Source organism: Bubalus kerabau, chromosome 14 (assembly GCF_029407905.1).
Source record: "Bubalus kerabau isolate K-KA32 ecotype Philippines breed swamp buffalo chromosome 14, PCC_UOA_SB_1v2, whole genome shotgun sequence".
Taxonomy (NCBI): Eukaryota; Metazoa; Chordata; class Mammalia; order Artiodactyla; family Bovidae; genus Bubalus; species Bubalus kerabau.
This window is the reverse complement of record NC_073637.1, coordinates 50,966,384-50,979,870: the sequence shown is the minus strand read 5'-3', so window position 1 is coordinate 50,979,870 and position 13,487 is coordinate 50,966,384. Positions and strand designations below refer to the sequence as shown.

Sequence of the window (13,487 nt, the reverse complement as noted above, 5' to 3'; positions counted from 1 at the left end):
TCCTTCCTCACTTGGAGTGCAGCAAAATTTCATAACTAAAACCAGTTAAAAACAAGTATCAGAAAAACCAGTACACTGCAAGCAACATTATAATTACATGCTTTGTAACATAACCCTATCTCCAGTCAGCTTACTCTTAACACATTATAGACGGGAGACGTATTAATACCACAGGCGTTAGTTTCTGCAAAAATCCCCCAATTAATAATGTGTTAAAAAATGTTTCCATTATTTACCAGCATAGTGTTAAACTATTTTAAATTAATATTTTCCATACTTAATTCTCGATACCACTCTGCACAATAGTCAAAGATGATGGTCAAGTTTTTATTTGACTATTATTTTGAAACAAACACGCCAAACAGCAAGTTAATTTCAAGTTCCATTCTACTATTTAAATTCAAGTACTTTGGCCACCTCATGCAAAGAGTTGACTCATTGGAAAAGACCCTGATGTTGGGAGGGATTGGGGGCAGGAGGAGAAGGGGACGACAGAGGATGAGATGGCTGGATGGCATCACTGACTCGATGGATGTGAGTCTGAGTGATCTCTGGGAGTTGGTGATGGACAGGGAGGCCTGGCATGCTGCGATTCATGAGGTCGCAAAGAGTCGGACATGACTGAGCGACTGAACTGAACTGACTGATATATATTTCTGGGAGTCAGCTCTCAAAATTTAGTAGATGATGGCCTTTAAGTATCACAAACCCTACAGTGAGGAATCTGATAGTCATTATAAAACATAGTTAAGTAGCCTCTCGCTGAAGATCTTCTACTTCAGCATCTAATGTAGAGGAACTGAAAAGACAGTTGAAATGATGCAACAGAAAGTTGAAATCAGGGAATTAAGGAAGTGGAGGAATTGAGAAAAACAATTTTTTTTTTGAAAAGTATTATCATCCTCAGGCTGCTTAAAGAATAGAACTATCCTGCTCAGATTTTAGGCTGCACTGCTTCATAAATTACTTCATAATTTACTTCATAAATTACTGCTCACTCCAGATTCTTAAGTATGTACAAATAGAGGCAGAAAAGGTAACATTCCAGAAACAGTCTAAAAGAGTCACATAATTTGATACCAAATGAAGATGTCATAGATGAAAAAACATTGTTAAGTGGGGGGCGGGGGAGGGGGGAAGCATGGAAGCTCTAGTGATACATATATATGTAAGGCCATCAATTCCACCACCCTGTCAAGATGCAACCTAAAATTTAAAAATCCTAGGGCATGTCCTTCCTGCCTTTTAGCCACTTGAGATCAGAAGCGTTCTGACTCCCTAAGAAAATGATGAGCGTGTACAATGATAAAATGCGTATTATAAGAAAGAAGCTCCCTAAATTGAGCACCCACTTGAAAAGCACAGGAACCATTTCTCTTCTTTCCAGAGTTACTTAGTTCAACTTGCTCCTTCCCGGTAGGCAGGAAGGATCGTCCCTCAGTGCGCAAGTAAGCATCTCCTCTTCTGCATTCAAGCCCTTCCTTAGCTTCAGGGCATGACTGCAGACAGGAAAGGTAACAGCTTTTACAATCACCTGTGCTCCTCTAAGGGGCATTTCTCAATGCTACTAGAGAAAACTCACAGACAGGCTTTAGAGACTCTGTAGGAAATGAGAGCAGAGCATCCAAGCCATCCTTGGAAAAAGTAATTTTTCTCCTCAGAATACATCCAAAGAGAACTCAGTGGTCTCTAACTTCCAGGTCAAAGCACTGGGCTGGCTGAACGGTATTAACTCACCAGCTCTTTTGTAAAGGTTATCTGGTGTTTCTGATCCTACCTTCCACGCAGGAACAAAGCTTTGAAATCAGCCTGAAAGCTCAAAACTTTGTCAGAGTCAAGGTGAGATGCTGAAGTGGTGGTGCCTCAGGCAAAAAGCAAGCATCACTCAAGTGGGAGCTCACGAATTTTCAAAATCTAAAATATTCCTTGACAAGTCACAGTTTACACAGCATGAAGAGAGTGCTCAAGGATCTTAGAGAGCTTTTGTTTTTTTTTTTTCCAGGTGGGACTATGTCTTTCTCCCTACAAGAGCCAAATACTATATAATTCATGGTTCTCTTCTTTGGATACTCTTCACAGCATTCACACTTGGGTCTATCTCATTTTTTCCCTTCCTTTTGGCAATAACACAATTAGCATGTGTATGTAACTGTACTGTGAGTTTTAAAAAACACCACATTTCTGTATTCGTATCTCACCAAGGGCTTTGCATTCTTAGTGATTTACATCTCTGCTACATTCCTTATTAACCATCAACTGTGTCACACCACTTCAAAACTGGGATTCTGAGCCTCCCTTTTCCAAAAGCACCCTCGCCGTGTTGCATAACCACCAGGAATGACTAACAAACATTCAATCAGAGCTGAACGCAGGGACAAACAAGTTACTTCTACCCCACACGATCAAGTGTGTGTCGCGTACACACAAACGCGCGGCAGCTGCTTCCTCCCACTTCGGCCGGATTACCTATAAACCCCCAGATTGACACGCACCAGTTAGTTGCACTTGGTTAAAGGCATGATACTAACTCTGGAGAATGTGGGCTCCCCCAGCTTTCCCTTTAAGATAAAAAGGATTATTTAAAAAAATGAAACCTTCCTACCCGTAACAGGGACTGGGATTCATCCTTGGACTTGCTCTCTCCAGACGCGGGATACTGCTGGGGGAGGGCGCCGGCCTTTTCTCCGCCCGCGGGCGCCCCCTGCAGGAAGCCCTTGGTGTCCACAGCCAAGCCGTAAATAGGGCGCGCCAGGTGGGCAGCCTCGACGTTGGGGCTATCCCTCAGAGTCTTCGTCTGCTCCTGGGGGCCGGACACAGGGGTTAGGAGCCCCAGGCTGGCTTGGGTATAAGAGGGACTGCCCCGTAGGATGTCCGCCCCTCTCCAAGTCACGCTGCGAAGGTCATCGCTTGAACTCTCAGCCCAAGCCTTTTCTTTGAGCCCATCCTTGTCTTCGAGCTTCTCCCTCTTCACCACACTCTCAGCAACTGGCTCTCCCATTTTAGAGTCTGGATTGAGCAGACTGTAGACCTTGAGGTCAATCTTGGGCTCCTCCTTGATGCTGGAGACGGCATGGCCGTCCTCTTCGCCGTTGGCTGTAGTGCTGTCTTGTTCCTGGCAGTGGACAGTGTTGAAGTGCTCCAGTAGTGACTGAGTCTCGGCAGCTGTGAAACTGCACTGACGGCATTTGTAGCAGCTGTGTGCTCTCCTGCAGGAGAAGAAAACCGTCACTCGGAATCTAGCACACAGAGAGCTTAAAAAAAGCGTCTTCAAGCACCTGAATTTTATCCCCTGTAATGTAATAGGCAGAACGAAATACAGTCTTCTCAGCACACCAGAAACTGGCATATACTAAACTGGCCTCTTATTTCGAGGTAAGGCATGCACTATTCCCATTTGTTATATTAGCAATAGCAGGGATATGAACACACAGACACACTTCTGTGTACACACACCAGCCGAGCCACAATTAAAACTGGTTGATGTGCTTTATTATTGAAGGACCTGCTCTGTTCATTTTACCGTGACTGCATAATCATCAGTTCTATATTATTTAATTCACACCTGATTTCATCAATGGACTTTTCTGTTTCAGCTTATTTAAACTGAGATATTTTTCACTCTAAATATACATACATTTCTAGTGGTGAAGTATTCTATACAGCCTTTATATAAATTAAAATACATTATACCAAACTGATTACAATGTTCTTTTCTATCATAAATTCAAATCCACTGAATCAACCAAATGTAGTTGACTACGCTATGTAAACTAGGGCTTCCGAGGAGGCTCAGTGGTAAAGAATCCAACTGCCAATGCAAGAGATGCAGGTTCGATCCCTAGGTCAGGAAGATCCTCTGGAGGAGAAAATGGCAACCCACTCCAGTATTCTTGCCTGGAAAATCCCATGGACAGAGGAGTCTGGTGGGCTACTCTCCAGGATACCAAAGGTCAGACACAACTGAGCATGCACCCTATATAATCTAGTAAGTAAGATATATCAGAAGCTCAAAAAACTTTTAAGACAAAGTTTTTTTAACTGTAAGGACTTATGAACATTCGACCAAGTGAGTATCTCTTGGGTGCCAAGCAGCATGAGAGGTGCTGTACAGATATATTCATTTAAGGAGGGTGTGTGAATGTGGGTTTATGTATGTGTTTTCTTTTTATAAGGCATAAAACAAGGAGACCTTATTGTTGGCTTTTGCAGCATCTCCTGCTGCTAAAGACAGAACAGTAACTGTTAAATGAAGACAAATGTTTGTTTAATAAAGAAGAACAGAGGCAGTGTATCCTAAAAGGCATACTGGAAAGGTGCACAAACAACTCAGGATAGGAGGCATACATTCTTTAATTGTAAAAACCCTGTATGGCTCTCTAATTAAACAATCATGTGAAACACTTGCTACTCCACTGATATAATGTGTTAGGAGTTACAACTTGAAACAGAGTAACAAAATAAGTTTTGAGAGCTATTGCTCAAGGCTCAGGCAAAATAGGTAGTCCTCTATGTAATCTGTAGATAACCATCACCTATTACTCTGCTAGGCACAGGGTACACACTGGGAAATACAAAGCACATAGTCTTTGTCCACCTGGTGTTTAGAGTCTAGTCAGGAATGACAAGCTTCACATTAGACTATAAATAAATATGTGAGGACAAAGAGTGATAAACGCTAAGAATGAAATGGATGGGGTGATACTGGGGTGGAAGGGCTCCTCAAGGATGCCAGGAAGGCCTTTCTGAGGGAAGCACATCAAAGAAATGATAGAAAAGAGCTATCCTTGGAGGAGAAGGAGGGAGGGGAAAGGGCAGTACATTCTAGCAAGTCTGAGATACTATAAGAGGCCACTGATGTTTGAGAGGAATAAGTAAGAGAAAGCTAATAATCAACAAGCTTGAGGATCATCTAGAGTTTTGTGGACCATGTCAAGGAGGTAGGTGTCTTCAGAGAAAGGGAAGCAAATGTAAGGCTATAAGCAGAGGGGTAGCTTAGTTAAATGTGTGCTCTAATAGCTTCGGGACTTTAATAGTTTCTGTATTGGATGACTTCATTCCAAGACCTGTCTGATGGCGGAGAATCCAAAACAACATTCTCATTTTAAGGAAGCAAAACTCAAACGTATTAAGACACATTTCCGCCAATATTTGTTGAGAGCAATTAACTCAGTACATGATTATCTTCTTATCATTAAGAGCCTACATTTGGTTGAATAAATAAGGATAAAGTTTTACTTTTTCAGGAGGCTGTTTTCAATCTTTTTTTCTCTTATTTTTCTTCATTAAGTAGCAAAAGTAAAACAAGAAGATATACAATAAATGATAAATAATTTGATCATGAATTGACCATAAAAATATAATATTAAGATAAATTATTCTCAAGTGAAAAAAAGCCAGCTGTTAAGGAGAACATATACACATGAATCTTGCCACCAAAATCAAAGCCAGAAAACTTGAAACAGAATTAAGATCACAAAGGACAATAGGCAAGACCCAAAATCTCAGACTTAGAACATCTGGGAACCTCATTCAGAGAAACTTCCTACCACTAACTATATCTGCTTATCATCCAATGGAATATAAACTTCTAAACTCAAACTGTATCCCCAAATTGTTAGCTTAGCTTTACAAAGCTTGATCAGACAGATAAAAATGAATTATCAGAATGGTTAAAAGTCTAAATATACCCAAGAAATACCCTACTGAACATATACCACATGATCTATCCAATCCAGAAAATTAAACATAAACAAAACCCACCATCAGGAAGCACATTCACAAGCTCTGATCGACCTACATCCCAAGACAGTTCTAATGAGCTCACTACCCACTCTGGCAAGTATGCTGATGGTCTCCCTGACATGGTGGAGTCTCTGCTTAAACTCTGGGATGAAATCCATGCCTATAAATTAAGACTATAAACGGCCACTGCTACTTCTACCAAAGGACCAAAAAATTCCAAAGGACAAATGTTCCCAAGAATTACAGTGATGTTATTTCAAGAAATAAAGACATTTCATTTTAGGGCAACAAGGAGAAAGATTCAACAAACTGGAGAGGAAATAAAAGATTCTCCAGTACAACACAACAAAATTATTTTAAAACAGCAGACTCACAGTTCTTACTAGAAGAGCAATTTAGTCCACTTTAGAGGTGCTAGAACCAGAATGCCTAAATTTCAGTCTTAGCTCTGTATTTTACTCTAGATGCAACTTTGGATATTTACTGAACCAGCCTCAATTTCCTCACCTGTAAAATGAAAATAATAATACCTCTGATATGAGTTAATCAATATAAATCTTAAAATTAAATAAAGGGTAGCGTATATGTGAATCTGAATTCCATACTCCATTCAAAGGAGCTGAAACTTTGGTTTGGTATTGTACCAAACGGTAATTTGGTATCATTCTTTTCTATTCTCCCATGTACCTTAACCATGATAGACATCACTCTTAAAACTATGTTTATTTCCTAGAAGATTCTTTAAGACATTACCAGGTAGAATGTATTTTATGCCTTTTCAGCTTCGCCTAGTGGTATTCAATGCCTCAAAGATGAGGCAGTTTAACAGTTTACTTAATTGTCAAGTCTTACTCTTTGTTCAATAATAGTATGAGTACTATTATCCATAATCTTAAAATTCTGAATAACAAAGATAAAAATGGCATTACCTGTGCTTTATTACAATCTTCAGAGGTAGGAATGCATTCTGAGTGTATTCAGTAAGGCGGTTTAAAACCATATTATATCTAGTAATATATCTCAGTAACTAAGATTATGTGCCATCAATATCTACTTTATACTGCAATCTAGAACCGTCCTTGAACCAACCTATTCCTTCACCAAATAAAGATGAACACACCTAACCTTTATCCAATATTTGACTGACATGTCCTCCTAAATATACAAAGAGTTCTGGGTGTGTCTCGTCTAGGCAATGAATTCATCACAAAGTATCACACTGAAACAAGATGTCTGGGACTTCTAGGTTTTCTAGTTTCAATTTTCTGCCCCAACAGACAACTCTCTGATTTCTTACAGGTCTCAGCAAGAGCTGTTCTGATATGCCCACAGAGGAGCTCCTATTCTGAATGATCAAGGTACAACCAAGACAGGGACTGGAGGACTGTCCGAATGCAACTGTATAACAAAGCAGGAAGAAGACAGAAACTGCAGAGATAAGTGCTCAGTGAGAACCGGGTGTTACGTTGAAAAGAAAAACACATATTAACAGGAAGGATATTAAAGCAAGGTGGCAATAACAAGCTTAACGCACACACCTTTCTTTTGAAGACTTCAAAGCACTCACCCATATGTGATCTCACATTCCACTGACGTATAAAGCCTATTTTACAGATAAGTAATATGGAGAAACAGTGTCTTGTCCATTTCGTCTACATTAACTCAAGAATACAAGGCTACTACCTTCCAGTACTCTTGCCTGGAAAATCCCATGGATGGAGGAGCCTGGTAGGCTACAGTTCATGGGGTGGCAAAGAGTTGGACACAACTGAATGACTTCACTGCCACCTTCCAGACAGATGTTCTATTTTTCTATCTTCAGTTGCCTAAATTTTTAACTTTATATAAAAATTAATGAAATCACTGGAAATATTGACAATGAAAACATGGGGGGGTAAAAAATGAAAATATGAGGGGAAGGGAAAGTTCTTCTAATGGACAGAAGTAAGACCAACTATAGCAATGTTTTGCAAAATGGGATGCATGCAGTGCTGCAACTGAAGAAGTTTCTTAGCTATACAGATTCCAGAGCCTCTGTGCTCTATGCTCAGTCATATCCAACTCTTTGTGACCCCATTGACTACAGTCCACCAGGATTCTCTCTCCATGGCAGTTTCCAGGCAAGAATACTGGAGTGGGTTGCCCTTTCCTCCTCCAGGGGATCATACCCACCCAGGGATTGAATCCAGGTCTCCAGCATCTCAGAGATGCCTAAGTGAAGATCTCTGGGCATAACCTGAGAATCTGAATTTTTAGCAGTCTTCGGGGGACACCCATGCAGAGCTAGTCACAAACTACATTAGTAGATATATCATGGTTCTAAACAACTGAATGAACAGACTCAAGCCAGCCTCAGACTCTAATAAAGCACAGGTAATGCCTTTACTCTCTATGTTATTTAGAATCATAAGATTCTGAGTGTGACTACTATTAATGAAAAGAGAGCAAAGCTTGACAATTAAGCAGTAACTGCTAAAGCACTCCATCTTTCAGGCCATTGAACACCACTAGGTAAAGCAGAAAAGGAAATTGCTGCATAATACTCCAGAGAACTGAAGGAATTCTTTCTCTGTATAATATTCATCAAATAAATGATAGGAAATATAGTAAAAAAAACATTATTTTCAAAAGTTGCTACATAAACTTTTCAATCACCTATGCTAACATCATTCTTAAGCCCAGTATTCTTTAGTGCTTAAACATTCAGAAAAATCACCTGGGACTCTCATTATAATTCAGGTTTTGATTTCGGGAGCCTGGGGTGGAACCCAATAGTCTCTGTTTCTTACAAAATCCCAGATGATGCTGACGCTTTTGGTTCCCAGACCTTACACCTTACATAGCAGGAGTCATGAAACCATGGTCAGAAATAAGTCAAGATGAGTCTTAGTTAGACTGGAATTAACTCACAGTATACATACTCAGTATTTGATAGAAGAACATTCCCAAATGAATTCTTTATGATGAGCAACATCATTTTCCCTCTTAAAGCACATACTCCCACCTCTGAGAGTCAACCCTAACAGCTTTATAAGCTCAAACTATAAACATGACATTGTCAAGCATAATCCCCAAACAGTAATTCATCTTCTTTATTTCACTATTTGGGGCTCATCTTTCAGTATTCTTTAGTGCTAGGCCATTTATATATATTATCCGGCAACAATCACACAAAGTATCTATTTCCATCCCTACTTCATAAAATAAGAATGTGAAGTACAGACAAGCCAATTCATAAAAGAATACGGAGGGCATGATACAGCGTTTTAGCTCATGTCCACAGTTACTCTTATATGTACATGGTAGACGGTAGAGGCAATATTACTAACTTATTCAGGAACTAGTTCCTGAAAGATTTGGGCATATTCACTGACTTGTGTCACTCTCTCAACGATAACTGAAAAGACCTTCAACATACTGCTGTGTCCTCCCAAAAATAAAAAGATTTTTTTTAATCCCTAGTATAAAAAACATTACTGAAGAGTAAAAGTTTAGTCATTGACAAACTACATTAGTTTGGACTCCGCTCTAACCTCCTTACATGCACTTCATTTTATCAGCGTTAATATAAAAACCTCTAAAAGATTCAGAGAATTTTCCCTTCATTTCTCAAGACCCACCTTAACTACCTTCTCATCCATAAAAACTTCCCAAATGACTCAACCCAAGAGTAAACCTACCATCTTCTGAGCTATAATGAAACTTTGTCATCCTCTGAAGATTTTTTTCACATTGCTTTTTATTAAAATGGCCTTTGATTTAAGTGATGGCATAAAAAGATTTATTTCATCACTTAAAAAGCTCCCATTTAAAAAATAACCATGTGGGTCTTACTTTACAGTTACATTGTAATTGCCTGAAAATCAAGATCAAAGCCCACTCATCCTTCCACCCCACCCAGAACATCCAGAGCGTCAATAAATATCTTATTTAACAACCAAAGGAATGAACCACCACAGCCCAGGGAACACTAGACTTAATACATAGAGTCATAACACAGCAGAGAAATATTAAGAAGTACAGAGACATTTTGCAGATGGCATATTTTGAGTGGCCCACTGAATAAAGTCTTTATTATTTTAAAACTTCTAGAACGTCTATCTCTAGCTACATTAAGCAAAACTAATTTAAAAGACACTGCAAATATATTTGCATTCATTTAAATTCTATACTCTGCTGCCATCTGGATAGCAAACATTCTCTTCATGCTACCTGAAGAAAAAAGATATCATTCTGTAGATAGCCCTTCCATGGCTGTCAGATAAAACACAGGATGCCCAGTTAAATGTGAATTTCAGAAAATATGCAAATATTTTAGAGTAAGTATGTCCCATGCAATGTTTCTGATATACTTTCATAAAATCTCAATTTGTCCAATGTAAAGACAATGAAGACAATCAACTTTGATAAAAGAGATAATCATCTTTTGCCTCCAGAGAAAACTGGATCAAGCTGCATAAAAAAATCAAATCATACTTGATTCAAGTGACTTAAATTTCTTTGAGAAAAAAAGGTTTTTACTTATCCTACTTGACAGAGTTTTCATGTGTTATAAAAAGCATTTATTTCAGATCCATTCATATTTCAGTGCCTTTTATTCTAGTAGAAGTGTTTCATTCATTAGTAGAGATTAAAAATTATTTTCATAATTCATAAAGAACTGAGGTTTTCTAAATTCTAGAAAAATCAGCTAAGAGGCTACTCTTTTGCTCTACTCTGATAATATCTGTATGTTTCAATTTTCATAATGAACAGCTCACAGTATTTGTGGAGTCAGCTTTAAGCAGCACTTTGTTTTTCTCCTTTCTCCTTTATTTTTGCCATCACTTAAAAGGTTCTCCTTTACCCAGTAACCTGTATTTCACTTTCAGTAGTTTTAAGCACAGTTTTTCTGCCTCAATGACTAAATGAACATCAAAGTAAATGAATAAAGTATAAATACTAATCCATTAAGACTTCAAGGTATTTTTTGGTAATTAAGTAAACAAATACTGACAAATAAGTTGTCACAAAAACAGAGTAAATGAAGTGATTTAATTGAAATATCGTTCAGTAGATGTGACAACTAATAAAATTAGTCATATTTTGTGTCATAAGTCTACAGGTGTGGCACTTAAGATAACCAGCACTGCTGAATGTCGGAATGAAAAGCATGTGAATAAAGTATTTGAGGGACAAAAAGAAAAGGAATTACAGATGTATAGGTGGATAACCAGTTCAATCAACTTTTAAATGTTGAAAATTGAATATTCAGCCTTAGTCAAGTGCAAAGGGCAGTACATAATATATAATTTAATGAAAACTGAAATTCTGACTGAGTAAGATTCCATTCAACCTGCTCATCCTGTATTTCTTAAATGAAATGATCTGATGAGTATTTACTCATTTGGAGTTAATTGGACCTTTTTTTTAGAAGAGTGTGGAGTGATTTCACCTTCACATGGTAGGAGAAAACACAACTAATGTCATATCTGAAAAAAATCTCAATTTATGATTCACTTTCAAAAATAAGATGTCCCTATCAAATGTTAGAAATATAAAGATAAATCTTTCCATGAAATAGACAGTAAACAAGATGTGGGAAATCAATTATATAATATATATAATTTACATAATATGAATAATTGTTCTTATATAAAGTCTGCAGGACTATCAAATTTGAAATTTCTAATAAATTATGTGTCCAAATAAAGGTAATACAAGTGTGGGTTATTTTCTTAATGAACTATATCATCCTGGGTAACTTTTTGTGCCACAATGGGAATTTTCAACTTGAATTATATTTCAAAGTCTTGCAGGCAACTGATTTATTACGTACTGTTCAAAAGAACATGACACATAAAAGACACAAATGTAGATGTTACTATTATGGTACTCACCCTTTTGGAAACTGTACTAATGCACTCTGTACTTAGCTTTTTCAGATGTGTTGATAATTATGTGCTTATCATAAAATCTATTCTTCAGAACTAGCAGGGCACAGAGTTCACGCTCCTTCTCAGAGCTCTTTTAAGAGAGAAATTGTAGAGTAGCTACATTAATTTAATCAGCTACGGCATCTGATGCTATTTCCTTCAACCTGAGATATATATATTTTATGTGTAAAATATTCACTGTTTAACAAACTTTAACTCTGAACAGATAGATGTTTGTCATCACATATGCTACCAAAAAATATGTACATTTTTCCACATTCTAGTTAAGTGGATAGATAATGACAATATCATTGATTTTCAAGTAGTTCCTTAATGATAAGGGAAGTTAAATATTCATTCAATTGTTTGTTGTATATGTATATGATGAGAACTGATGCCTCAGTTTTATTTTAAAATTTTATTGTATAATGTTAGTCACACATGTGTACACACACATTATATACACGTTTATAAACAGGTTTGGCAAAAAGTGAAAACTGGAACATAATTATAGAATCGTAAAATATGATTGATATACATATATATATTCTTCACATATAGAGAGATTCAGACTGACACAGAGTCTATGTACACATATATATACAAAAAGAGGAAAAATATTATTTATGGAGGAAAAATAATATTTATGGTACAGTTCAATGTATGTATATAAATGTGATGCACATATACAGTGTAAACATGTGAATATATGTATATAGTTTTGTTTTGCTGGTTTTTGAACTCTGTAATGGTGTGAAGCTACAAATAGCTGCCTTTGATTTGTTTTTATTCAGTCAAAATTATAAAGACACCCATGTTGTACTCAGTTGTCATTTATTCAAATTCACTGTTGCATAATATTCCATGTATGAAAAATCTGCAATTCATGTAACTAATCTCTTATGAATTATGCGGTCTTTTCTTATTTGTTTTGGTTTTTTATTTTTGTTTTGGTTGTACTGCTCTTTAAAAAAATACTACTCTGAACATTTTTTCACTTGTTTACTAATGGTCCCAAACAAGAAGTGTCCTTCTGAGGGTTGAAATGATATGATCTTTGAGAATATGAGCATCTGATATTTCCAGAATCTGATAAATTCACTTTATAAAGTCATCAGTTCAGTCGCTCAGTCATGTCTGACTCGTTGCAACCCCATGGACTGCAGCACACCGGGCTTCCCTGTCCATCACCAACTCTCAGAGTTTGCTCGAACTCATGTCCATTGAGTCAGTGATGCCATCGAATCACCTCACCCTCTACCGTCCCCTTTCTCCTCCTGTCTTCAATCTTTCCCAGCATCAGGGTCTTTTCCAATGAGTCAGTTCTTCACATCAGGTGGCCAAAGTATTGGAGCTTCAGCATCAGTCCTTCCAATGAATATTCAGGACTGATTTCCTTTAAGATGGACTGGTTGGATCTCCTTGCAGTCCTAGGGACTCTCAAGAGTCTTCTCCTACACCACAGTTGAAAAGCATCCATTCTTCAGCACTCAGCTTTCTTTATAGTCCAATTCTCACATTCATACATGACTACTGGAAAAATCATAGCTTTGACTAGACAGACCTTTGTTGGCAAAGTAATGTCTCTGCTTTTTAATATGCTGTCTATGTTGGTCATAGCTTTTCTTCCAAGGAGCAGGCGTCTTTTAATTTCATGGCTGCAGCCACCAATCCAGTGATGTTGAGCCTAAGAAAATTAAGTCTCTCACTGTTTCCATTGTTTCCCCATATTCATTCTTCCCCATCTTCCCCATTGTTTCCCCACTTGATTGCCATGAAGTGATGGGACCAGATGCCATGATCTTAGTTTCATGATTGTTGAGTTTCAAG

The 13,487-nt window shown here is 37.7% G+C and overlaps 1 protein-coding gene across 4 annotated transcripts in view; it reads right to left on the bottom strand.

Annotated features, from left to right (window-relative positions):
• Window positions 1-13,487, bottom strand: part of TRPS1 (transcriptional repressor GATA binding 1) — a 280,395-nt gene that overhangs the window by 187,692 nt on the left and 79,216 nt on the right. For all 4 annotated transcript variants that reach the window (XM_055546379.1, XM_055546381.1, XM_055546382.1 and 1 more), the window contains one exon: window positions 2,603-3,206. In XM_055546379.1, coding sequence (XP_055402354.1) covers window positions 2,603-3,206 — 604 coding nt within the window. The remainder of the gene's footprint in view (window positions 1-2,602; window positions 3,207-13,487) is intronic.